The sequence below is a fragment of the Phoenix dactylifera genome, chromosome 13, assembly GCF_009389715.1.
Source record: "Phoenix dactylifera cultivar Barhee BC4 chromosome 13, palm_55x_up_171113_PBpolish2nd_filt_p, whole genome shotgun sequence".
In the NCBI taxonomy this organism is placed as follows: domain Eukaryota; kingdom Viridiplantae; phylum Streptophyta; class Magnoliopsida; order Arecales; family Arecaceae; genus Phoenix; species Phoenix dactylifera.
Window position 1 is genome coordinate 11,026,050 of NC_052404.1, and position 27,171 is coordinate 11,053,220.

General features: G+C 39.3%; 2 protein-coding genes across 4 annotated transcripts; one reads left to right on the forward strand and one right to left on the reverse strand.

Annotated features, from left to right (window-relative positions):
* The first annotated feature begins 1,809 nt into the window (after nt 1-1,809).
* On the forward strand, nt 1,810-18,284 carry LOC103711386 (ABC transporter B family member 20-like). The gene is made up of 11 exons (XM_008797511.4): nt 1,810-2,696; nt 6,309-6,363; nt 6,446-6,621; nt 6,788-6,988; nt 9,072-9,331; nt 9,419-9,729; nt 9,830-10,050; nt 10,137-10,477; nt 14,181-14,971; nt 15,095-15,336; nt 16,656-18,284. The coding sequence occupies exons 1-11, from the start codon at nt 2,307-2,309 to the stop codon at nt 17,883-17,885; spliced, it is 4,218 nt and encodes a 1,405-aa protein (XP_008795733.1). The 5' UTR covers nt 1,810-2,306; the 3' UTR covers nt 17,886-18,284.
* Nucleotides 18,285-21,698: 3,414 nt separating this feature from the next.
* Nucleotides 21,699-26,854, reverse strand: LOC103711392 (photosynthetic NDH subunit of lumenal location 1, chloroplastic). Of its 3 annotated transcripts, none has more exons than XM_008797523.3 (8): nt 26,606-26,854; nt 26,399-26,495; nt 24,371-24,454; nt 24,040-24,113; nt 23,833-23,955; nt 23,399-23,470; nt 22,290-22,386; nt 21,699-22,029 (listed from the first exon to the last, which is right to left on the reverse strand). In XM_008797523.3, the coding sequence occupies exons 1-8, from the start codon at nt 26,645-26,647 to the stop codon at nt 21,926-21,928; spliced, it is 693 nt and encodes a 230-aa protein (XP_008795745.1). In that variant the 5' UTR covers nt 26,648-26,854; the 3' UTR covers nt 21,699-21,925. The 3 variants fall into 3 exon arrangements, with proteins under 3 accessions (XP_008795745.1, XP_008795753.1, XP_026662306.1); XM_008797531.4 differs by having other exon boundaries at nt 26,399-26,483; nt 26,606-26,849; XM_026806505.2 differs by lacking the exon at nt 21,699-22,029 and adding an exon at nt 22,037-22,213 and having other exon boundaries at nt 26,606-26,849.
* Nucleotides 26,855-27,171: the final 317 nt, after the last annotated feature.

Below are 27,171 nucleotides of genomic sequence, written 5' to 3' on the forward strand. Positions count from 1 at the left end.
AGTGTTCATACAGATAAGTGCAAGTCATATTTCAGTGAAAAAATTGGAGAAACCAACTCTGCCAGCTGACATGGGAATCAACAAGCATGAAGGCCAACTAAAAAGTTGCAGGAATACATCATAGAAGGATATCAGTGTCTGCAGCAACATGATTAGAGTCATCAAAATCATATAATCATGCTGTTGAGATGACGTAGACCTAATTAAAACTTTCAGCATAGATTGAAGAAACCAGATTTACCCACTGAATGGAGATAGAAGAATGGAGTGTTAATCTATTATCTTGGTAAACTAGTACGTTTTAGGGACCATAGTTTTAATTGAAGGTTAGAATAGACTCGTGCACCCTCAGAGTCACGGAGCCAAAGGGGTAGTTCTATATACACCCCCCCTATTGCTCAGGACACCCCCCAAAAACCAAAAAAAAATACCCAAACTAACCTTTAGTGTAATTACCATATTGCCCTTGAAATTTTCTCATACACCCCCCTTCCTCCTCCTCCGTTTCGTTTTGAAAAGAAAAAAAAAAAAACACCCCTCAAACCCCCCTTAAACCCCTCCTCCCCCGTTCCCCCTTCTCCCTCTCGTCGCCGGCATTCTCCCGATCTCCGACCACCTCGCCGGCTTCTCCCGGAACCACCTCGCCGGCTTCTTCCGAAATTTTTTTTTTTCACGGTTCGTGCTCCGTTCGGCACTGGATCGCCGAACAAAAGGCTTCTGTTCGGCTGAACAGTGCTGAACAGAAGCCTTCTGTTCGGCAACCGTCACCCGAACAGATCTGTTCGGCTGCACAGTGCCGAACAGAAGGCTTCTGTCCGGCACTGTTCAGCCGAACAGAAGCCTTTTGTTCGGCGATCCAGTGCCGAACGGAGCACGAACCATGAAAAAAAAAATTTCGGGAGAAGCCGGCGAGGTGGTTCCGGAAGAAGCCGGCGAGGTGGTCGGAGATCAGGAGAATGCTGGCGACGAGAGGGAGAAGAGGGAACGGGGGGGTTTTGGGCGTTGGCGAGGTGTTTTGGAGGGGAAGAGCGGGGTGGGGGGGGTTTGGGGGGTGTAGAGAGCAATTTAGGTGAGGGGGTGGGGAGGGTGGGGGGTAATTTAGGAATTTTTAATTTTTTAGGGGTGTTCTTAGCAAATGGGGGGGTGTAGAGAGTATTTAATTTTTTTTTAATTTTTGGGGGGTGTCCTGAGCAATAGGGGGGGTGTATATAGAACCACCCGAGCCAAAGGAGCCCTCGAGCATATGATTTAGGGGTAACTGCACCAAGAGGTGATAGGACCGCGACTCGGATCCGGAGCGCGTCTAGCGTACCGGAACGCAACGGCCACGTTCACGCAATCTCACGAAAACCTTGATTAACTCCGACATTTCCCCAAATGACCTTCCCCTCGGAACCTTTTACCTTCCAAAAATGCCACTCTTCTCTTCCCACCTTCCACGACCGTTGCCGGTCTCCCCTTACTGCTAGTTTTAGTCAACTTGATGACAGATTAACGAGCGCCGATTCCTATATCTTGAATTAAGACCCAAAAACATACCCACTCCCTTAGGTGGCCCGTCTGACTCCTCGATCATACCCGGGCCCACCAGATCAAGGGGGTTCTCGATGTTTAGGTGCTCTTAGCATTTCCCCGAAAAATTTTCCACCAATCCGCCCCAGCCTTAAATTTAACCCCGTCGAGGGTCCGTCAGATCCCGTCTCCGCCGTTCATTCCGTGCGTCCGAAACATTTTCTTTACCCAAAAGGCCGAGCGGGGTGGGCCAACGAAAAAGAGACACTGTAATGATGGTCCCGGATGAGCCATCAAGGCCGGACAGCGAACTTCCCACAACCTCCGCACCTCCTTCCCCCTCTACTCTCGCCTTTCGACGATTCCAAGATACAGCCGCGGTAGTCGAAGCCGGGAGAGGAGCCCCCATCTCGGATACTTCGCGACTTCTTGCGTGAGACGCCCTCGCTCTCTCCCTCACTCACGCTCTTGCTTTCTTCTTGGCTCTCTCTCTTCTTGCGTCCCGCCTTCTTTGACCGAGTCTCGATTTGTTGGCCTGTTCGGCTCGGGGACTCGCTCGCTCGATGTAATAAAATAAGAAAAAGAACCGCTACAAAGAAGGAAGGAGGCAAGAGGTTGCCCAAGAAAAGACGGCATCTCATTTCGGCAGCGATTCGGGAGGCGTCGGAGAAGAGGAAGAGAGGAGGAGGAGGAAGAGGAGAAACCCTAGATCCGGGCGATTTCCAGGATTTTGATGGATTGCTAGGGTTTAGGGTTTTGGAGGAGAGGGAGCGGGGGTCTGGTTGGTGGAGAGGATGATGGTGTCGAGGGGGCTGTTCGGGTGGTCGCCGCCCCACATGCAGCCGCTGACGCCGGTATCGGAGGTGTCCGAGCCGCCGGAATCGCCGTCTCCGTACATGGACTCCGGGGTGGAGGCGGTGCAGGTGGATGATGAAGGGCCGGTGGACGACGTGGAGGACATCGAGCCGCCGCCGGCCGCCGTGCCCTTCTCCAGGCTGTTCGCGTGCGCCGACGGGCTCGACTGGGTGCTGATGGTCGTCGGGGCGCTCGCCGCGGCGGCACATGGGATGGCGCTCGTCGTGTACTTGCATTTCTTTGGGAGGGCCATCAACTTGCTCAATTCGCAGAGCCTCAATTCCGAACTCCATGGCCATGAGGGCTTGCTGTTCCATAAGTTCAAAGAGGTAAATCAGAGGAGACAAATTGAATCTTTTTCCATCTCTCTTATGCTACATGATCATATTTCTGTGGTGATGATTTTAATCTTTTCTTTCTTCCTTTTAATCAGCGTTAGAATTCATTGCCTGTAATAATGACTGCAGTGTTTACATTAGGGGTTGTTTGAAAAATCTGAGGTTTTACCTATTTCGATGAATCTTTGCGTTAGGGTTTCAGGGGGTTATCGGATATGGGCACGGTGTGATTAAGGAGAACCCAAGTAGGAAACTTCCCATTTATGTGCTTGCTTGGAGACCTATTCAGTAGTTTGATGGGCTAGGGCAAAGCCACTTGGACATCTCTTTCTTCCTTGCCAGTTTCTTCACGAGATTATTTGAACCAAGATGGGCAACCGTTTCTAATAACTTTTCTGGCATTTTTACTACCTCGCGTTATCCTGCACTGTTCGATACCTTGCCTCTCCTAGTATTTAGTTTTGTAAAGAAAAGTTATGTTAATCAACTTTCCTGTACTATAAGCAGCTTCGGTTCATAAAATGTGACAGAAGCTTTATCATGCTTGATATTTTTATTTAGTTCTTTAGTTAGTCTACATGTCTGGACGTCCTTGTGCACTTGTGTTGTACTCACAACTTCGTTTACTCTAGACAATGCATACTTGCTTTGAAGAGTGTTCTTTGTTTTGGAAGCTCTGATCGGTCAGTCGAATATATTGCCAATAATCAGTTCACTTTCTTATAGCCTCCTTAATTATCTTCTTTTCAACTTTTATGTTGGAATACACTAGATAAAAATCTAGTTATGGTAGATAAAATCTAGTTGTAGCCTTATTCCATCTCCAAAGGTTTGCCCTTATGGATCAAGATATTATCTATCATGATAGACCCCGCATTTATTGTAGTCTCTTGACTTGATGTGAACCCTGTATAGATTGAATGGTGAATTAAGTTTGCAAGGTTCATAAAACTTTCTTCTATTTTTGAGAAGTGAATTTGATATTTAAGGAAAACTATGGTCTATTGGGACTACCATCTAAGCAAGAAAATGAGTTTTGAAGATGTTCTAGGAAGTAAAGAAGAAAAAGGACATTGAGAAAATCTCCTGAAAAATTTCAAGTCAACGTCTTGATGAAAGATATAATCCCTTTCCAATATTTAATTTGAAGAAAGAGTAAAGCCCAAAGTTCTGCCAGACGAGTAAATTTTTTTGAAAGACATCTATCTCTTTCCTTTAAAATCTCTTAGCAGATAGCTTGAGGCATAATCTACTAAATTTTTTAAGTTTCTTATGGTAAGAAAGAAAGCCCAAGATAGAAATAGAAGATGTTATAAGAGATCTCTGATAGAAGACTAAGGAAAATGCACAAGCAGTAATAAGTTGGATAAGAAGGGTTCGGTATGGCTTAAGTCCATGATCTGCCGAACTGACCGGAACTGAGCGGTTCAGGTTGTACCAAACCAGTGCCGACAGCTACCGGTACGGTTCGGCTGTGAAAATCGGTACCGAACCGAAACCGGTGCGACTAGCACCGATAGAAGCGGGGAAGAAGATGAGGAAGAAGAGGAAGAAAGAAGAGAAGAAGAAGAGGAAGAAAGAAGAGAAGAAGAAGAGGAAGAAGAAAAGAAAGAGAAATAGAAGAAGAAGAGAAGGCAACTACCGGGAGAAGGAGGACCTCTCTTCCTTGCTCGTGGGAGAACGGGGGGAAATCGGGAAAGAGTGGAGAAGAGAGGAGGAGAGAGGGGAAGGAGGGTTCGGAAAGAAGAAGAAGAAGAGGAGGAAAAAAATAAAGGACAAAAAAAAAAAAAACCTGTACGCGGGGGTGAGTGGGGAACTGCGAGCCCGCTTGTGCCTGCTCGCGTTCCACGCGCAGGAAACTGCGCCCGCACGCAGTTCTCCGCGCCCGCACGTGGTTCCCCGCACGTGGGCTGCCCTGCGTGGTCTTTTAATGCTGCATAGGGCGGCATTTAATGCCTCTCTGTGGTAACGCGGACGCGCACGGGTGCACGCGAGCGTCCGCGCATCGGACGCATTTTTTTCCTATCTCGACCGGTTTGGTACCGGTACCGTACCGGTACCGGTCTTCACCGGTACATCGGTACTATCGGTACCGCAGACACTGCTTGAGTCTATACCTTAGTAACCCAAAATCTTCATTTGAGGGCAACACACCTGTATCAGAATCTCTCCAGAATCTTGAACTTACACTTGCTTCTAAAGTGCTTCCTTGCTATAAGTGTTTTTAAGATATCCGTTTCCCTGCACCCTAACCTGTCCACACATCTACTCCCAATCATGGCAATTAAGATGTCTATCTTAGCAGTTTTTATATGTCTAGAAGAGATGTTTGTAGTGGATGAGCATAGAATATGCCCAATAAATGGTAAGGAATCTTCAAAAGCATTAATTGCATTTTAAATCCACTATGTTTTTTCAAGTCAGGCCAACTGCCGGTCTGTGTGTTTTGTGCGACTTTAATTCCACTATTATGACAGTGTATGCTGAGTACAGAGTTGGGGACTCTATTGAAGTTGAAGCTTTATTTCTACTTCGAGATTACAACTGTAAATAAATCCATATTGACGGAAGCTGTAAGTGAAGTAGTATGATTGAAGTGATCTGCTATTGTCAAGCTAGGTGCAAGAATTATGTCCGTATGGGAGTTGTCGAGAAAGAATATTTCAATATAATCAAGATCTTGGGAATGCTACATTGGTAAGACATCAATCAGTATGACTACAAATGGCCTACCTGTAAGAGAGAAGAGGTGATAGAGTAGAGGTTGCAGATTCTTTCTCTGTTTTTGCCTTTCATGGTGTACCATTTGATGTATATACACTCCATCAACTAAAAGAAATAACTGCTTTGATATCTCCGTTGTCTCAACGAGCAGCTGTTAACTCAGCTGGTTGGTATCTTTCTCTCTAAGAGAGAGGTCTTAGGTTCGAAGTGGTGGTGAATAACTACCGTATTCTCCAAAAAAAAAGGGGGTATCTCACTTGTCTCAAACTTTATGTTTAATTTGAGAAGTATCATCAGAACTTTATTTAGTGCTACAATTGGGAATATCTTGAGACTGGTTATGTACATTTTGCTTTAGATATTCTTTTTTTTTCTTGCATCTGTAGATTCTTGAGGAATTACATGGTTGGTGGCAGTCATTGCTAATTCCACTCTTCGCTGTTTATTTATCTACTCACTGATAAGATATGCCCTTTTTCCTTTTCTGGTTCTTATTTGGGGGGAGGGGGGTTTTGCATGGCAAGGGATATTTCCTTACTTATGCAAGTTTCCACATGTTCTTGACATCATGTTTCAAGATGCATGAACCATTTCCTATACTGTGTATTACTTGTTCATTTCTTGTTTTAATTATTTGCTACCTCCTTTATCTTTTCTCTTTCTAGAAATTATTGTCTTGTAACTATAGTTTATTGTTAAAGAAAAATTCTTCATTTCAATTCTTCTCATTGAGGTCTCCTTATATGTGCATTTTGCTCCATATTTATCTAAACTTGCTCTATTTGTATACTCAGTGTGTAGAAAAATTCTTACCTTCCAAAGTTGATCATAATGTAATCACGAGCTTTTCTCTCATTTGCTGTTCTTCTCAATTTGCAGCATGCCCTGTACATTATCTATATAGCTGCTGGTGTTTTTGTTGCTGGATGGATAGGTAATGTCAAACTATTGTCCATCCAACTTTTTTATTATTTAATATGTTCTTGATGCATGTACTAAATTGATTAATTCTATAGAGGTCTCATGCTGGATTATTACTGGAGAGAGGCAGACTGCAGTCATCAGGTCAAAGTATGTCCAAGTCTTACTAAACCAGGACATGAGCTTTTTTGATACTTACGGGAATAATGGAGACATTGTCAGTCAAGTATTGAGTGATGTGTTGCTCATTCAATCTGCACTAAGTGAGAAAGTATGTTTACAAGCTGAGCATTCTTTTCATGCTGCAGACAGATATTCTTATTCCATTGTGTCACTGCTGTAGTATGTAAAATAGATTTCTTTTAAAATCTGATTGATTTCCTTGGAGTCTCAACTAACGGGTATTGTATCTGATAATTGTTGCAACTTTGTTACAGGTTGGAAACTATATCCATAACATGGCTACATTTTTTGGTGGTCTGGTCATTGGGTTGATCAACTGTTGGCAGATTGCCCTTCTAACACTAGGCACTGGCCCATTCATTGTAGCTGCCGGCGGAATATCAAATATATTTCTGCACAGGCTTGCTGAAAATATTCAAGATGCCTATGCTGAAGCAGCGAGCATAGCTGAACAGGTTTTTCTTGGTGCAATGAATCAACACTATTTCTAATAAAATTTCATAGTCTGGGCACATGTTAGTCGTGTGTCTGTTTGATTGGTTTCTGGCTGATAGTTTGCTTCCTCAGATTGTTTTCAGTTGAGTATGAATGTTTCCTTCATGTTTATCATAACAACTATGTGCTATGATCATTATAAATATATTCAAAGAGGTTAAATACATAAACCAAGTTGCTTGACTATTTAAAATTATTGCAGCTTATCAAGACACTGCTTAGATGGCGTTTGGTACCCAAATGGGATTGCTATAGTGATCTTAAATCATTGGGGATTCTTATCTTGCGGTAATATGATCCCTGATGATCTAAGATCACCGTGTTTGGTTTGCTATGTTTCAGTGATTAAAAATTCTTGGGTATCCACGAGTAACTTATTTGGTATTTCGCAGGAATCCAAGATTACGGACCATATAATATCAAAATTATTACTTACCATAATATATATATATATATATATATTATAATAAATTATCAATATATTTATTAATATATTACATAAAAATATCTTATTTAATCCTATAATTATTAATTCTATAAAAAATAAATTAATTGTTATTATAGAATTAATATTTTTTATTTGTAATAATATATTATTATTTTAATATTAATATATAGTTTGATTAGGAAAATAAGGCAAACAGAAGCAATATATTAAATAATTTTGTAATATAAATATAAAGTGCAATAATATGTTTTCATTATAATTTAAAATTATAATCGAATAATAATATGATAATAATAATATATTATAATATAATATGTATCATAAATACATATATGCAATTTTAATATAATATAATATATATAATATTGATATAATATATTAGGTATATTATACTATTTTTTTGTTGGATTGAGGGGCATTTTTGTCCCCAAATTTCACCTCGAGATCACTGCCCTGGGGTGATTTTGGATATCCGACTTCAAAGATGGATTTTCCATCACTATGTTGGGCGGTGATTTGAGGAGTAGGGGTGATTTGAGATCATTGCCACGTATGATCACAATGGTGCAACCAAACATGATGATCTCATTGCCTCCATCCACATTGCCCTTAATCTTGGGATTATCATCCTATACCAAATGCCCTCTTAAATAGCTCTCTTGCCTTTGCCTAGAAAGCTTGATGATTGTAATTGCTGAATAGGTCACTTGTTTAAGCATATGGACCTCTTTATTCCTTTGGCTTTTGTACCTGAACAGAACTATGTTGTCTTCTTCATTTAAATATGATATTTAACTTCAGCTGCTGTGTCATTATCGCATTTCCTAGAGGCCATCTGAAGGATTATAATTAAATTAAAGATACTTGTGTGTGGTTCTAATAACAACTCAACACTCCAAATTATGAAATTGCATGAATGAAATCTGCAATCAAAAGGCCAACTGCATTGATTAAATGGAGCGTGATGCTTATACAATTATGCATGATCTTGTTAAAGAACCCAGCATGGATCATTTGGTTATGCAGACAATGTCCTATGGCCACTGTGAAAACTGATCATCTTTGTCTTGAGAAACTTTGGTGATACTGCTGTTGTGGGCTGCTCTTTTACCATACCATCTTTGGAAAGTAAATTTGTTACACGGCCTTCTTTAACTAATACTAATATACATATATATAGAAATATCTACTTCCCATAATTACAACAATTTGCAAGTTTGTTTCCCTGCCCTCCCATTTGGATGTTATTTTTGGATGTTATATTATGATGTTGGCTTTTGATATATCCAAAACTGTATATGCTGTCAAGTTATTATTTCATGTGTCTGTCTGAGATGGAAATTAGTAATAATAGTTTGCAGCAATGAATCAAATAGCAGTGCCATTATGCGATTGCCAGTCACATTATGAATTATTAGCAGCAGAATGCATATGGTGTGATTCTGCAAATTTATGCAGTTAATGTTGTGAAACAAGTAATACCAGAACATACATTCTGAAAACCATCACTGGTGATAAGTTGGTCCAGTTTTTTTGTAGTAAGATATGGCATGGCAGTTGCTTATAAACTGATGATCTATCATTAATCTATGCAGGCAATTGCATACGTGAGGACTTTGTTTGCCTTCTCAAATGAAACTCTGGCGAAGTATTCGTATGCTACATCACTTCAAGCAACTCTGCGGTATGGGATATTGATAAGTCTCGTGCAAGGCCTTGGTCTTGGATTCACATATGGACTTGCAATATGTTCTTGTGCTTTACAACTCTGGGTTGGAAGGTTCCTGATTTCACATGGAAAAGCTAATGGTGGTGAAATTATAACAGCCCTGTTCGCTGTAATTCTGAGTGGCCTGTAAGCATTTGCCATCTTTTGAAGTGGAAATGTTATTTTCTTTTTCAATCATATCATTTTTCTTATTTATATTTTTATCATTTACAGTGGACTAAATCAAGCAGCCACAAACTTTTACTCATTTGAACAAGGGAGAATTGCAGCTTATAGACTTTATGAGATGATAAGCCGTTCGACCTCCACTGTTAATCAGGATGGAAATACTTTAGCTTCAGTGCAAGGAAATATTGAATTCCGGAATGTATATTTCAGCTATCTGTCTCGTCCTGAGATTCCCATTTTAAGTGGTTTCTACCTAACTGTACCTGCTAGGAAAACTGTGGCTCTTGTTGGTAGGAATGGTTCAGGAAAAAGCAGTATAATTCCTCTTATGGAGCGCTTCTATGATCCTACATTAGGTATTATTATCATCAATTCATTCCCCCCTGTGCAGATTTCATGTGCATTTCTTGGACTCATGACTGCAGAGTTGAAAGGCTTCATTTCCTTTTGGTGCAGGTGAAGTTCTTTTGGATGGTGAGAATATAAAAAACCTGAAGCTAGAATGGTTAAGAAGCCAAATAGGACTAGTCACCCAGGAACCGGCTTTGTTAAGTTTGAGCATCAGGGAAAACATTGCCTATGGAAGATCTGCTACATTTGATCAAATAGAAGAGGCAGCTAAAACAGCACATGCACACACATTTATCAGTTCACTTGAAAAGGGATATGGCACACAGGTAGTACACAATATGTTTAAACCTGTTTGACTGAGTATCTATATTGATTCCCTCCCCATTCATTGATGGAGTTAAATGCATATCAGGTTGGCAGGGCTGGTTTAGCATTGACTGAAGAACAAAAAATAAAGCTTTCTGTTGCTCGTGCTGTGCTTTCAAACCCATCTATTCTTCTACTCGATGAGGTCACAGGTGGCCTTGACTTTGAGGCAGAAAGAGCTGTTCAGGAGGCATTGGATATTCTCATGTTGGGACGGTCCACTATTATAATAGCTAGACGCCTTAGCCTTATAAGGAATGCTGATTATATTGCAGTGATGGAAGAGGGTCAGCTTGTTGAAATGGGTACACATGATGAATTGCTGAATCTAGATGGCCTTTATGCAGAACTCCTAAGATATGAGGAAGCAGCAAAGCTTCCTAAGAGGTATGTATACGCTAAGACAAATTTCTGCTCAAAGATGTGTGATATCCTTTCATAATATGGTTTAAGAATTTTATATACTTAGTTTACTATAATGATTAGTTTTTGCTGCACCTTTCCATTTGAAAATTGCTTATATACTGGACTCTCTAGCGTCTGTTATATGGTTGTCAATTTAAAGCCAACATTACTTTTGATTCATTTTCTAGGTGTTCCATATGGCTTGTGTGTTGGTGAATACTTACACACTAGTTAAAGTGTGCTTCAGCTTTGTAACATCATTCATAGCACCTGCATATTATTTCTCTGGATGATTACAAAACCATTTTGTGTATCGTTTTCCTCTTTTCATATCTGTAACTATCTATCAATCTATAAATGTACCATCCAAGTTAGAGACCTTTTTTTTTTCAAGTTATATTAGTTTAAGTGTCTGCTATTATTCTTATATTCAAGTGATGTATCTTCAGTATGAAAAAAAAAGAGACTACGTATTGGTCCAGCCATCACAATATCTAATTTATGTCTATGCATCCCTAAAATTTACATCTAAGGGGCCCGTTATTGACCAATATCTGGCTATCTTGTGTGTATCTACCAATATGGGCTTGAATTAGCCAACACTTTGACTCATGATGTGGGTACCAAGGGTCCGTGTCCAAAAAAATTTGACATGGGAATCTTCTAAAAATCGGACATGAGGATAGGTCTGTTTTTTTATATATGTAAGTGTAAATATGTATTGATATATGCATATAATACATAATTAGCTACATCTAACACATAAGAAGACCCAAAGTTTGGAGTGTACAAGTAACATTGGCACGAGCAGATACCTGCTGATAAGTGTCCTATTGGTATGTTCAACAAGAGGCCTTTGGTGTTTGCGGTATGTAGATGGTATAATGGGAACCGGTTTGACTTACCTCCTGAAGTGACGCAGTCAGGGCATGAATGGTATCCAACAGCTGAATGGTGCTGTTCTCAGCTGTTCCTCTGGGGAAAGGAGCAAGGTTCATGAGGGTTCGTTGGATTTGGCTCCAATCATTTGTTGTGCCATCTGCTTGATGCAATCCATTTGGAGGCAAGATAAACTGCTTCCAGTGTAATTTTAGTTGATAAGCTAGGGAAGTTGATGCTGCTGATGGCTGACATTATAGCTGAATTGAAGAACAAAGTTTACAGAATGTTCCTGTGGTGAGATATACATGGAGAATTGGAGATGAAGATGTAGTTTGAACTGAAGTACCAGAGATTACCCAAGCAAGTTGAATTCACTATTATGCATCACGAAATAGAAACAATTGATAGATGAGGGTGTTATAGATAGGATCATAGCAGTCTGGATGGATTTAGTACAGTTGTTGAGTATCATATATGGGTCGTTCTTTTCAAAGGAGAAGTTCAACGTAACAGTTTTTTTTGTGAGTTGGAATGCTAAACATTGTATAGATCTCGAATATGTGATGGTTATGGCAATGATGTGGATGCTAAAGTAAATGTAATTAATTTTTAGGATTGTGTGAGTTGATTAGATTAAATTTAGGAATAACTTGGCAAGGGAGTGGTACTTAAGATGGGTTAATCATGCACAATTGTATAGATCCCATTTGAGAGAGGGGTCTAAAATCAGCGGAAAATGGAAAATTTTCAGGAGATTAAAGAAGCTTTTATGAAATAGAAATATATTGTGTTTGCTGTTTTGGGGGATGCCTTGCATTCATTTGGCACGAAGTAAGCATTACTGATTAAATAACTTTGCTTGCTGAATTGTCCATGCACTGTATTGTTTGTGGTATGCTTAAATGAAGACCAAGTGTATGTGGAATTGTCTAGTCTGTATAAGTTCTTTTGAACGAAGATCTGTTTAGACGTACAGCAAAACCATCATGTAGAATCGTTGATGGAATTTTGCATATCAGCTGATTAATTTACGAAGTCAAACATAACATCTTCTAAAGAACAGTTTATAGTCATTACTGTATGGGCATCCTATGTCACCCCAGATACTTTCTTCTTGTATTAGTTCCCTTTTATTACTTTGATCAGTCCCATCTAATGGAAAATGATGTTCTAGGCTATTCTGAGGAATATATGCATTACCGTAAGATTACGGGCATGTAGCTTCACAGGTGGTTCTTGTGGAAATCCAGAAACAGTCGTGTGTTTAGATACACTTGAGGTTTTGTTGAGTGCTGAGTATGGCCATAATGCCACTCTCATAGAGGGGACTTTTTTCCAATCTTCTTGAAAGTCTGGAGGGATGCCTCAACATGAGGTGAACTTGAATTTGAACAAGGACCAGGACATTAAAGGGTGGATTCTTTGTGTGACACTTAGGCTGGTGCTAAATATCATGTTTATGTCATTGGAGACATTTCAGCTGCCGACTGCTGTATGTTTAAGTGGTGGATGTTTTATCATTATTGTTTTGTTCAGAGTGGGAAGGACTTTATCAAGTGCTTTATGCTAGGCTTAGGAAGCTTTTGTCCTCGTAGAAGTCAGGTCACCGAAATGTTTAAGGTAAAGTGACATATTTTGGGACACCTGGTGAATCTTTGTAGAGAAATTGATTGTCTAAATTGTGGGAGAAGTCTAGATCGCAGATTGGAAGATTATCATGAGAAAAGCTTGTAGTTTGTTAGTTTGAGAACTTGCTATGTATTTTGCTATTTTGGCTTTGGTCTTTATTATATTGTCATGATATACATCAAGGATTGCCGAACCGGTACCGAAGGATGTACTAGCCAATGACCGATATGGCATGGTGGTGGTCCGTACCGTGCCATTCCGGGGCATATCGAACTAGAGAGTGCCGAAAGGGGAGGGGGGGGAGGGAGGGAGAGAGAGGGAGAGAGGGCTCGAACAGCCCTCCTCGTTGTTTTTTTTTTGGGGGGGGGGGAGAGATGGGGGGAGGGAGAGAGAGGGAGAGAGGGCTCGAACAGCCCTCCTCGTTGTTTTTTTTGGGGGGGGGGGGGAGAGATGGGGGGAGGGAGAGGGGGAGAGAGAGAGAGGGCTCGAACAGCCCTCCTTGTGTCAAGGGGAGAGAGGGAGGGAGATAGTGACTTACCTAGCTAGTCGGCGACGACGATGGAGGGGCTAGGGTTTCGAAGGGGGAGGGGCGAATGAAACAGGTGCAGCAGGGCAGCGAAGAGTGAATAGAGAAAATGTGAGCCCTCGATTGATCGATCCTTCTATACTGAATTGACCCCTCGAACAATGCTGGTAACTGACCGGTCTAGTTTGCTACACCCCGAATTGGCCAGTTCGGCATGGTTCGGCAAACTGTGATATACATTATGCTACTTTATATTTTGTGATTCTCTATTTTTAGTACTTGTCTTTATCCTTTTTAGGAAAACTTAGGCATGCTTTATTTTTATCAAAAAAATGAAGACTAGCTTTTGCAGCTTGTTAAAATTTGTTCCTATCTTTTATTTATTTTGTGAACTACAAGCTTCTAGATCTATCTGCTGTTATATTTTCCTGAAAGCTGTGTATTTAATGACATTGTTACTGTCACGAATATGCACTTTTGAATGGCTAAAATCATGAAGCATTACATCTCATATCAAGTCATTGTCCATTTGAGTGATCCAACATTCATTTATTTAATTCATTTCATGCTTGCACTCATCACATGCTCGTTGCTCCTTCAATGCATCAAGCTGAGTAAATATTTAGAGGCTTTTATTTACCTTTCCAGGACACCAATCAGGAATTATAGAGAGTCTACAACTTTCCAAATTGAAAGGGATTCATCAGCAAGCTACAGTTTTCAAGAGTCCTCATCTCCTAAGATGGCAAAATCACCCTCTCTTCAAAGAGCACATGGTTTTCATACATTTCGGCAGCAAGATTCCAGTTACAGCTCTCATGAATCACCAAAGGTCCACAGCCCACCCTCAGAGCAAATGGTGGAAAATGGGTTGCCCTTGGTGGCAGCAGAAAGAGCCCCATCCATCAAAAGACAGGACAGTTTTGAAATGAGATTGCCTGAGCTTCCCAAAATTGATGTTCATTCTGTACATCGACAATCCTCAAATGCTTCAGACCCCGAATCACCTGTTTCTCCACTTTTGACATCTGATCCTAAAAATGAGCGTTCTCATTCGAAAACGTTTAGCCGTCCTCTTAATCAGTTTGATGATATGCATGCTAAACAGAGGGAGGTGAATGACTTGCAGCACCAAAAACTGCCTTCCTTGTGGAGGCTTGCAGGGCTTAGTTTCGCAGAATGGCTTTATGCTCTTCTAGGGAGCTTAGGTGCTGCAATTTTTGGTTCATTTAATCCGCTTCTTGCTTACACTATTGCACTGATAGTGGCAGCATACTACAGAATTGATGTCCAAGATATACACCACGAGGTGAACAAATGGTGCTTGATCATTGCATGCATGGGTATTATTACAGTGGTTGCCAACTTTCTACAGCACTTCTATTTTGGCATAATGGGGGAGAAGATGACCGAGAGAGTTAGAAGGATGATGTTCTCAGGTAATTAACATTGTCTTTATGTTGTAGGAAATTTCTTTTTGCATGAACTTTTACTATTTATGGCAGATCATATGATATTTTCACAGTAAACATGCATGTCAACTGATCTGTAACTTTTTCCAGCAATATTGCGTAATGAAGTTGGATGGTTTGATGAAGAAGAGAACAGTGCAGATACGCTGTCCATGCGTTTGGCAAATGATGCGACATTTGTCCGTGCTGCTTTCAGCAATCGACTTTCTATATTCATACAGGACACTTCAGCAGTTGTTGTTGCGCTTGTTATCGGGATGCTGCTAGAATGGCGAGTGGCTCTGGTTGCATTCGCAACCATACCCATCCTAATAGTTTCTGCCATTGCACAGGTTAGTAGTTGCATTTTATATAAAGACAACAATCTTTGATATGGTTTTCAAAGTTTAGTGCCAAGGGGATGTGTTAGAAACATGATTCAATATAAGATATTAATGGAGTTTCATCCCTCAAAGTTTTATTGGATTCATAGAATGAAAGTTAGTCTGCCTTCTAAGCTTATTTCCGTGGGTTCAATCGCCTTCCAATTAATCTGGTCGCCTTTTTATGAGTCATTCTGTGAACAGTTTGGGAGAAGCAAGACTGTGAGTTCGCTGGAACATTCTCTGGCCATTGTTAAGCATGAGATTAGAAGTGAATTATACATGTCTTTGTTGTCAGCTTTGGGAACTTTGCTGAAGCAACAGTCATGGATATGGCGCTTTGCAGTAATTATTGTTGCATTGTAATAATTTTGGCAGCTTCGATTCTTGCAGAAATGAAATTCTTTAGGCATAAGGATCATGAATGGGTGCAATTTTAGTTTTTGGATGGGTTGACTGAATCTGTAGACTTGGGCAGACAAATACATTCAAGAGGATTGAATTATCCTATCAATAGAACTCATTCAGCACCAATATTCCTTCGGAGTATCTATTTTATTTACTATAAACACTTATGTTGCCTCTGTTTCAGGGTTAAGATGAAATAAGACCCCCTTTAACCCACTTAATCCAAATATTCTTGCTAAGCATCCTTTATCGACCTACTTTTTCTTGGTGTAGGCTAGATAACTAGGGAGGTAAGACGACCACTTTTCCCCTTTAACAATGAGTACACTGTACCACCCTTGTAATATTTTACTCTGGATTGAAGTGGGCTAGGGATAGTTTAATCCATTTGTTTGGGACACTTATTTTGCAATCCAAGGGAGCTTTAAATGGGACAGGTACTTTGAGGTATTTTTCTCACACGTGAAATGGCAAATGCTGGGTTAAGTCAGCTAAATTTTTTTCACCTCTCTCAGGAATATATTAATATGTTTATTGAAAATACTTAATGTACTACCATAATGCAAAAAATCTAATGGAATATACAAGGTAATGACATGCAATTAATTTATATCTCTGGCAATCATCTTTTTTGAATTTTTCTTTTCTCTTAATTGATTATCTAATACAGCAACTTGACTGCTTGTGGTTTTGCTGGTGCTCTGTGCTCATTGTTTGCATGATGACTTGAAGTGTCAACATTATTTGCGTTTGGGTTTTTTGCCAGTGCTTATAATGTCCCATAACATTAAGGACCTCCAATATGAGATCACATCAGGGTTATACGAGGGTAAATTTCTCTCCTTCGAGTATGGGAGTGACCATTTTTTTTTTACTTGCAGAAAATGTGGCTTGCTGGGTTCTCCAGGGGAATTCAGGAGATGCACAGGAAGGCCTCTTTGGTCCTTGAAGATGCAGTTAGAAACATTTATACTGTAGTGGCATTTTGTGCTGGTAACAAGGTGATGGAGCTGTACAGATTGCAGCTATATAAAATACTCAAGCAGAGTTTTTTTCATGGAATGGGCATTGGTTTTGCCTTTGGCTTCTCGCAGTTCATGCTTTTTGCATGTAATGCTCTTCTCCTTTGGTACACTGCAGTTTCTGTGAAGGATGATCGTCTCACGATATCTACGGCACTTAAAGAGTACATAGTCTTCTCTTTTGCCACTTTTGCTTTGGTGGAGCCATTTGGGCTTGCTCCTTATATTCTTAAACGGCGGAAGTCCCTCACATCAGTATTTGAAATCATTGACCGTGAGCCGAAGATTGATCCTGATGATAATACTGGCCTTAAACCTCCTAATGTTTATGGAAGCATCGAGCTCAGAAATGTCGATTTTTGCTACCCTACTCGCCCTGAAGTGATGGTGCTTAGCAATTTCAGTCTTAAAGTCAATGGTGGACAAACGATAGCAGTGGTGGGTGTTTCAGGATCTGGGAAGAGCACGATAATTTCTTTAATTGAGAGATTCTATGATCCTGTTTCTGGGCAAGTTTTGTTGGATGGTCGGGATTTGAAGCTGTTCAACTTGAGATGGTTGCGGAGCCACATGGGTTTGGTTCAACAGGAGCCGGTTATCTTTTCAACGACAATAAAAGAAAACATTATCTATGCAAGGCACAATGCAACAGAGGCCGAGTTGAAAGAAGCAGCAAGAATAGCAAATGCCCACCATTTCATCAGCAGCTTGCCACATGGTTATGACACGCATGTGGGAATGAGAGGGGTAGACTTGACACCTGGGCAGAAGCAGCGGATTGCCATTGCTCGGGTCGTGCTGAAAAATGCTCCCATTCTGTTGTTGGATGAGGCCAGCTCTGCAATAGAGTCCGAGTCAGGTAGAGTGGTGCAGGAGGCCCTTGACACACTAATTATGGGAAACAAGACAACAATTCTTATTGCACATAGAGCAGCAATGATGAGGCACGTGGATAACATCGTGGTCCTAAATTGTGGCAGGATAGTTGAACAGGGTACCCATGATTCCCTGGTGCAGATGAATGGTTTGTATGTTAGATTGATGCAACCTCATTTCAGTAAGGGCCTTCGTCAGCATCGACTTGTCTAGATAGAGGTTTCTTTGATGGTATCTGTAAATTTTTTTCAGTGTGGGCTCGAGTTCTCCTTCACCCATTCTCCATTTCTGGGAATTTCAATACTGCCACCCCATCAGTGGATGAAATTTATTGTCGTGGCAATTTGCATGTAGAATGGGTGTGATGGAGAACTGACAGGTTTGTAACATGGTTGATTGTGGTGGCTGGTGATAGTTGACAATTGTTCAAATGCTAGGGTTGATAGGACTGGGAAATAGTTGTGGAGTTTGGAGGACGATGAACGACTGAGGCGGGATTCTGGAGTGGTTTGTGTTATGCATTCTTTTGGAGGCTTGGACACTCTTTACTGGGTTTATGCTGCCTCCATAGTGTATTAATTTGTTAATCAAAAGGCTTTTTTCCTCCTCACAGCTCGTGGCTCGATAGTGGAAATGCTAATCTTCCAATTTCACTTCTTGCAGGTTTGAAATTTTTTTCTATCTACAGCTTTGTTATTTCTAATCTGTGATGTTCATGAATGTAGGGGTAAAAATAAAAAATGTTAAGCAGGGTATGTTACCTTGTTCTGCTAACATCTGATTCTGCTAATTCTCCCAATGCCAGCATGCTACTTGCCGCCTCCATGCTTCAGCGATAAAAATGTATCTTGCGAGATTTCTTTTTGCCTTTTCTTTTGAAGATGTGTCAACAAGATTGTGCTGCTTTTATACGAGATTGTGATGGCCAATATTTAGAAAATTAAACTGCAGATTGGAGTGTATCTCGGTATGTAGGTGAATTTACTTCAAGTGACCTATTCTATAGTGCGAAACTTTAATTTGCAGTGTCGAGATTTAACTCCTTACTGCCTAGATCCATGCGAAGTCAAATGTTTGTCATCTGATGGTATATTATATTTTGGTAATAGAAATTATTTTACCAGGCAGCTATTTATAGAGTCGCAGAGGATACTAGTACCAGTCTACGTCCGGTCAGCTATAAGTCACGGCCTGGGTTGGGTCCCGTGATTGGTGGCCTATACGTGACCAGGTCAGGAATCAGGATACGGACTATTTCCTCCCATGTCAAGCAACCGAGGTCAGAAGGTCAATCTTAGGTGACCTAAGATTTGGGTTACTGAGGTCAATGGTCAGTTTTAGGTCATCAAAGATTCGACCTCAGACCTTGATGATGCTGTAGTTTTTAGCCAAAAATAGCTTATGGAAGAAGCCACACTTCGGTCTTAAAAAGTTGTTTTGGGCAAAATAAAAAATTCAGAAAAGACAAATATCCAAAAATGACTGAAATTTTGTCCCCGGCAAATAAGTACCATGATACAAGAAGAGTTTAATAACAGTCATACAGCACATGTTTTTTGGCTCATAGCTAATATGCAAAGATACATAATAATTATTTTACATATTTTAGCAAAAAGAGAAGATTACACTAACATATTTCAGTAATTTATCTAGTTAACTCATCATATATATTTAGCAGGTGCTCTTTTATGTTATCCTCATGGTCAATATCACCCATGATAAACAGTATATAATCAATATTGTTACAGCTTTATCAAATATCTCATCATTCTTTGCACTTGTTCAGCCACCTAACTTATATGTAAGCATCCGACTGAATATGCCCATCTCTTCTCTCAAACTTCAAATGTATATATAGAATTTCCCAATTATCCACATCCATATTCTGTAAAATTATAAGAATCTGTTTTCAAGAATATATAGATACTCAAATAATCCAAACATAAAATAATACTTCCAAACCAACCAAACAATTAGTGTTCAGAATATAACACTCGTAATATATTAAATATAATAAACTTCCTCACAAAGTTTAGAATAGCTAAGTCAGTTTTAGAATCGAGAGATTGGAGCAATCTAGCAAAGGAGTTGGGGCAGCAGGTGGAAGTTGTTATCTTTGTCATAAAATGCTTTAAGCCAAGGAAGCTATTCAACTGGGAAAGGGAAGGAAGCAAGCATTTCTCGACATTCCTAATGCAAGAAAAATTGGATCTCAAGCCAAAAAAAATGATTGTTCCCACACTCAACCCCATGAGTGTACCAAGTAAGTTCACCACCTCTAGAATGCTACAACCAGAAAAATCATGTCTAGTTCAGATGGTCGTACCAGGCTCTCCACAACATCAACCAGCCGATCAATTATCTTGTGCAACTTGGAGTTGGCCGACACTCTTTTGCTATCCTTTGGAGTTGATCCTCTTACCTTATTCTCTTACAAATAGCTATCATTAAATAAGTACCCGTCATCCAAATCAGAACAATTTTGATGCATCCTCATGCCTCGCAGTGTCCCCAATCTCCTCATTTGCAGCATTTTCTAATGCCCCAAAAAGGATTTTAGAGCTTGAAGCCCAACAGCTTGCCTCCCAATGTCTACTATGTCCTGTGCAACTCATTCAAGGCAAAAAATATGTTCATGGCTTTCTCTCTGTATTTTGTCAATCTGCATTTCTTTGCAGAATATTAGAAAACATTTATGAATGTAAACAATGTGGATAAAGATATGTCAAAATCTCTCTTCCCATCCATTGTGTGGGGCATTCACATTTTGCTTTTGCATGAACCCAACCTAACCTAGTCCAGCTATGCCATTCCTTCATATTATCCCAATGATTTTTTACTTGGATCCCATCATAATCTCTCTTGGCCTCTTTGTTAAACTTTTTGAGTAACAAATCCTACCTTTCTTCATTGAAATGAGTACTTGGTCTATATGAACCCCATACAAGTTCCTTAAAATAGTTCAAAAAATGACCTGGCTTTTACGATCTTAGATTGCTTTCTTCTTAAACCCCTTCTCATGATTATCCCCAGCAGCCTCGCTCTTAGTTTTTTTGACTTGGAACTTTGTCACTTCAAAAGATGGACATGTCATGCTCATCTCCATTTTCAAGATTAACCAAATGTTACAAAATTCAACATGAATATATAAGTACAGAAAATTATCTGCCAAAAGTATTTATAGATAATGAATAGAGTATCAACCAAAAAGTTAATAGATAATAGATAAACTAGTTATAGACAAATATCATAAAATTCATTAGTCATGGTCTCTGCACAGGGCTTTCAAGCAATCATTATGATTAGGGCTTCTAGTGCATATGATCTTACATGCCACAGTTCTTGAGACTTGTTTGATTTAATGAATAAATTGGAGGAATAGCACACCACTGCATTCCACACAATGTTTCAAGAAACTATAAACCTGTGCCATTGTTTTCTCAGATTACCTTTTCTTTTGCCACAGTTGCACCATAGTTTTGCTTTATATATTGCAATGACCCAATAATTAAGAGTTTCCGGTTATCTCAGTACATGATATGAACATACTGGATCCTCCCTTGCTCCAGTATTAGCAATCGTAATGTTGTAACTACAAACTTTGCACTTTTCTTTTGTTAATTAGGTGATTAAAGCAGTCACACTGATCACTAGCAGAAGTTCGAAGAAATGGGATCATTCATAGAAGAATTTTAAAGAAGTATGTGGTTTTTCTGTAAAGAATACCATCATCTGAATTCCAATCCAGAACTTTCCCCAACAGACAAGAGGGGGTACCAACCAATAGACCTAAATTCCATTGATATTTGCTCTTCCAAACTCACATGCAGGATTAATTCTCTATGAAGATTTATGCAAACGATGAATGAAATTGCTAATAAGCAATCACCAATTCTCTAGTCCTGATTAAAGCACCCATGAGAAGAAATCAAATTTTTTCCAGAAAAATAAAATTAACAAATTAGCCCACTCCATGAGAACCGATCATATATCGTACGCTGTTTGCACATGCACATGCACATGCAATTGTTTGAAATGAAGATATAATGACATCATTGCTGCTGAAACTCAGTTCTTGTGATACAAGGATGCAGGAAAGGTTTCTTCATCTAGATGGTTTAAGATAGTGGTAATCATATCACGAGCAATATTCCACAGAACAATATTTATATACATAATAAAAAGAAAACCATGATCACGGTTAATAGTAACTCAAACTCAGCTAGCAATTTTGCCAAACTGGAGTTCTTATTTCATATGTCTAGTATCTTGAAAGAATCTGCTACCACTTTGAGCTTGTCTCGGAGTCTACTCCACCGTCTCTCGTTTGCACCTACCACTAATGTGTAGTATCGACCTTCGAAAAGTTTAAACAGAAGGAAGTAGTCATTTGGTAGAAAATGCTCATGTTTTTCATCAAATCATACCACAATATTAGCCCATAAGAAATTGTTAGGTTGGGTTTGTAAATCAGAAGTTCATGGTAAAAGCTTCTCATATGTGAAATCAAGGAACTTTTTTGTCCTTTTCGCTCCATGGACCTTCCAAAAGTTTAAACAGAAGGAAGCAGTCATCTAGTAGAAAATGAAAGGAGATTGTTAAAGTGGTAGTACATACCATTGCCAATTGCTATGGTTGCAAAGGCAGTTCGGGAAAAGCCTGAAGATGCAAGGTCATACTCAAATGTCCAGTAGTTCTTTCCATCAATTGTACGCTGCATAAGGTGGGATACAAGAAGGATTAATCAGGATGTGGTAAATGGATGAATTATTCATCTAAAGAACAATTCTTTATTCCTCTTAGTGATCGGTTTATTTGGTAGAGCTTTGTTAATGGACTGATAGCATCTTCCTGAACCTGCACATAGTAGTCAAACAGGAAAACATTCTATGCAATACAAATATAACTCTCATACATTTACATGTGTTTTTGTGTTTTCTCTCCTTGATGTAGTGTCTCTGAATCATGCATACCAGGAAGACTATAAAAAAAGTGAAGTGGGATAACATGGCTAGTGCAAGCATCAACAGCAACGTGCCCACAATTATCAAGAAAATGTCTAAAATAATAATGAGATACAAGAGAGAGAGAGAGAGAGAGGTGTCTAGGAAACTACAGAATATGTTTTTTGTTTTTCTGATTTAAGTCTCATAGTTAAATTTGTTTTGAACAATATATAAACAGCCTCTAATTTGCAATTAATGAATTAATCTGAAGCAACATTTTAAAATAATCCAATCTGCTAAAGAAATCAGGCACTCTGGAGCTGAGAAATATTAAAAGCTAGAACAACTTTATGCTAATGCAAAATGGAGTTATACATAGCCTTTTCAAAGGCAACTAGGAGAAAAACAACCTTAATTCTGTGCTGTACTTAATTGCTCTACATAATTTATACTAGGAGAAAACATGGTCTGAAGTATATGGAAGTAGAAAATCTTACATTGTTTTGAATATATGGATTTTTATTCTCAAAAGACAAAAGCATGTGGATTTTGTGTTTTTCAATATGTATCCACAAGTAGAAAAACCATATTTTTAAGGATTCAATGCGCATTCTCTCATGTGCCGACGACAATATTAACTTACAATAGTCTTTGCTAACCTTAATATGATAGTGCAATCATCTAGAAGAATAATAATGGCTATCGCCACAAAGAGTCATATATGGTAAGTCCAAAGCACAAAAATGAATCAGATAGAATGTAAGGGTCAAAGAAACAGACCTCCTGCATATCATATATTGTTGGTATCTGAGTCGGTGCAGCATATACATTTTTAACCAAATCGAATATGACCTGTTAAGCATATCAAAACTTGTTGATAACAAATGCATCTTAGCAAGCACACAAAGTGATTCTGAAGGTAATTATTTTCTGGGCATACTTAACCCATTGTACAAAGTGAGGTATGTACTAGTGAACAACCTTGGGAAGAAAACAATTTAAGGCCCGCAGATGGGATCTAAGCTAAGATTAGGATGGAACTTTGGAAGAATATGGGCTAGGCAGGCCAATAGGCCCGATTCCAATAGAAAATCCAGCTCAATCCTGCTGGATTTTCCAAACAGGCCCTAAATAGGTAAGATAAACTTGAAGTTCATGTCTTACGTATAAAATTAGAACACGTTTGATAAGATTTAAAGGACCAATGGTATTACCTCTTCCATGGGACCCAAATCATGAACATCATTTTTATTTGTAGGAATAAAGCTGACTCTCACATGCTGCAATGCTGCAAAGCGATCTTTGAATGCTGAATCATGACCCCGAAAGTCAAAGTCCTATACAATATTAAAGACAGAATTTAAATCATTTTTCATAATAATTCGAAGATAGAATATTTGCAGATCCATTGCATGACTTACCCTCCAATCCGATGGGTAAACATATGAATATCCATCTGTAAAATCTACAAAAGCTTGATAGCCCTTTGGTACTCCTGCAATCTTGTATAAAATTATATTAGGCCCTATAAGGAAGAACTCTGTGAACATATTTAACATATTCCTTCAGAAAAAAAAAAGAAGAAGAAAGACTATGAAGCCATTAGATGAAAGTGAGGTATTCACATTTTTGATGCAACATATCATCCCAAGGAACAAGAGTGAAATGAAAATTCACTTCTTTTTTTGAGAGAAAATGATGAGTAAGAACCCAAAAAAATGCCACTACAAACAGGGAAAACCATGATTTTACCTTCAGCAGATGCAAATCTTGCAGGGAACAAACTAGTGGTCACTGCCCCAACACCAACTAATATTAGTCTTCTCTTCAAGCAGTCTGTAAGTCACCATATAAAGTTTGAAATCAGACATTGTCTTTTAAAAATTGTTGCTTGGACTCTCTGGCATTATCAACATATTGGATCTTATCTTCAGCATCTAAATTAATGACTGATTCCACCAAATAAATTCATGTAGATGAGGGGCAACTAACAACAAAAGTAGTAACCTAACATACACCATCGTTTACAGACCATTCACACTTCACAACTAAGAAAAAGCAAAGAAACAAAAACAACAAATGACCATATGGTCTTAGAAATGTTGTATCCAGTGTGGGTGGGGAAGATGCACAGCAGAAGCTCTAGGGAAAGTAAAACGAAGAAGTATAAATTTAAGATTTTTCATTTAGATTAGTTGACAGGCTCCTACTCTACAGGAGATCTTTCTGCCACTTTGGAGATATGGTTGCTCACGGTGCTCTCCTAAGATACAGTCACCTACTTAGTCACCTGCTACACCTTCTTAACAGTATACTGCACCAAGATTTTGGTTGTAACACTTGCTTGAAGGAGATACGCAGAGAAGCAACACGTATAAATTATGAACATGGAAGAGATAAAAAGGACTAATATATAAACTACTAAATCCTAGTGTATATCAGGAAAACACTAATATACAGACACTGTCAGGATCGGTGGCATGGTCTGATACCACTTGATGGTAAAGGAAGGCCAAATGAGCTAAGAACAAACTGTCTTGGGTCAAATTAGTGTACCCATTGAAGGCCATTGAAGGATACCAGTGCATACAGAGGATGGTATCGCTGCACGACCCCAAACTAGTGCACATACACCAGGAACAGCAACAATGGAAGTGTAGATCTTTCCCTTCTATGTATGAATAATGGTAATACAAGATAGTGCTTGCAAGCAACTGGAAATCACCAATGGATAAGAGACCAAGTTTTACGTGGAAAACCCCGATAGAAAAAGCCAGGGATCAAGGCCAAATCTTTATTATCTCCAAGAAATAATGTGGTTCCAATGTAGTTCTTCTTGGCCAAGGCAAAGATCACGATATCATCAAGAACTCCCTTTCCTGGATCACAACATCAAGAGATACCTCTCTTGGCACACAATATCAAGAGATACTACTCTTGGATCACCATCTCTCTGGTGCACACCTAGAGGCTTCCACACATCAAGAGATAATAACATTTCACCATACAAAGCTGACCTAGGGTGGATTGACCCAGATGGCTTTGGACTTGTCGATGGGGCTTCACAAATCCAATGCCATCTCCTTCTTATCTTCTTCTTCTCCTCCTAAAGCTTTGGGACTGCTAGGACTTCCTCCACCAAGCTCTCCTAGCAGGAAGAGGCCCTTCCAAGGGGACTGCCAGGGCTGTTTCCCGAATCTGTTCCCTATATTGGAAACTATGGCTGATTGTATGGGTCGCACATCTAAGAACATCTTATGGTTTCCTTTTTCACAGTATATATATATATATATATATATATATATATATATATATATATATTACAACATTAGATAAGTATAACTTGTCAGCTATAGACTTGGTTGGCTCTCACACCATTATTAACTTACTCCAGGTGTTCGCTAGAACGCAAATGCACAAGCTGCAGTATACTGGCAGAGAACGAGTAAGAGAATTGGCTGAGAGAATCTGGGAGCTAGACAAAAGAAGTAGATGAGAGAAGAATGGATGCCAACCACCTTAGGGTCCATGGTTTCCATTGATAACAGAAACCGAGCAATTCTCCTTTGGCTACACCTACAGCATCTGAGGCTAAAAGGAAAAGCCCACTGCATCCTTTTTCAGAGCAGTGTATCATGAGATACAAACCCTCTGTCACAATCCATTTTCATGTGATTCCATTTATTATATATTAATCAAACATAAAACCCAAAAAACGTAAAAAAAAAAAGAAAACAGACATAAAACTATCCAAATTTAATTCAGTGATGAGTAACCTACCCTTCTCATTCATCAATAAATCTCCCGAACTTGCCTTGATAACAGATGAAGGAACCACCGTCGAACGGCTGCTCACGGCCGAGTTCTGCATTGCAAACTTAAAGAAATATATCGACAAGTTACTTGCATTGAAGGACTTAATATCCAAGTTTCTCATGTAAGCGGCTGTGATATTAAAAATAAATAGAAGAGAAAAGGAAGGCGCACTTGGTTGGGAAGAGAAGAGACCCAGCTCCGCAGTGTTGCCATCTCAAAGCAATCAACAGGGCCCCGGGAGAACGGTCGAGTTCTAAAAGCCCAGAGAAGGCGCTGCAGTCAAAATAAAATCGAACCAGAGGCCTCCATTAGAGAAGTGCTTGAGAAAGATTTTGAGTGCTCGGTTATCTTTTTATCTCCCCCACTCTTCAAATGGCGAGCATACAGAGGCCTTTCTTGGGTGAACGCTACGTGCTCCAAGTCACCCCCTTATCCCCGTGCACGGGTTTTCTCATTTTTTAATTTTGACTTTTTTTTATTGGGTTTTCTCATTTTCTAATTATTATTATTATTATTATTATTATTATTTTCTTTGGCTGGTTTTATTTTTTTTTTTGTCTTTTAGCCACGAGCCCTTAAAGCCGTAATTCGTTAATATATATGTACACACATACATATATATACGCTAACACACACACATATATATACATATACATATATATACATACATACATATATATACATACGCATGTATACATACACCTACATGCATGCCTGCATGCATGCATACATACATA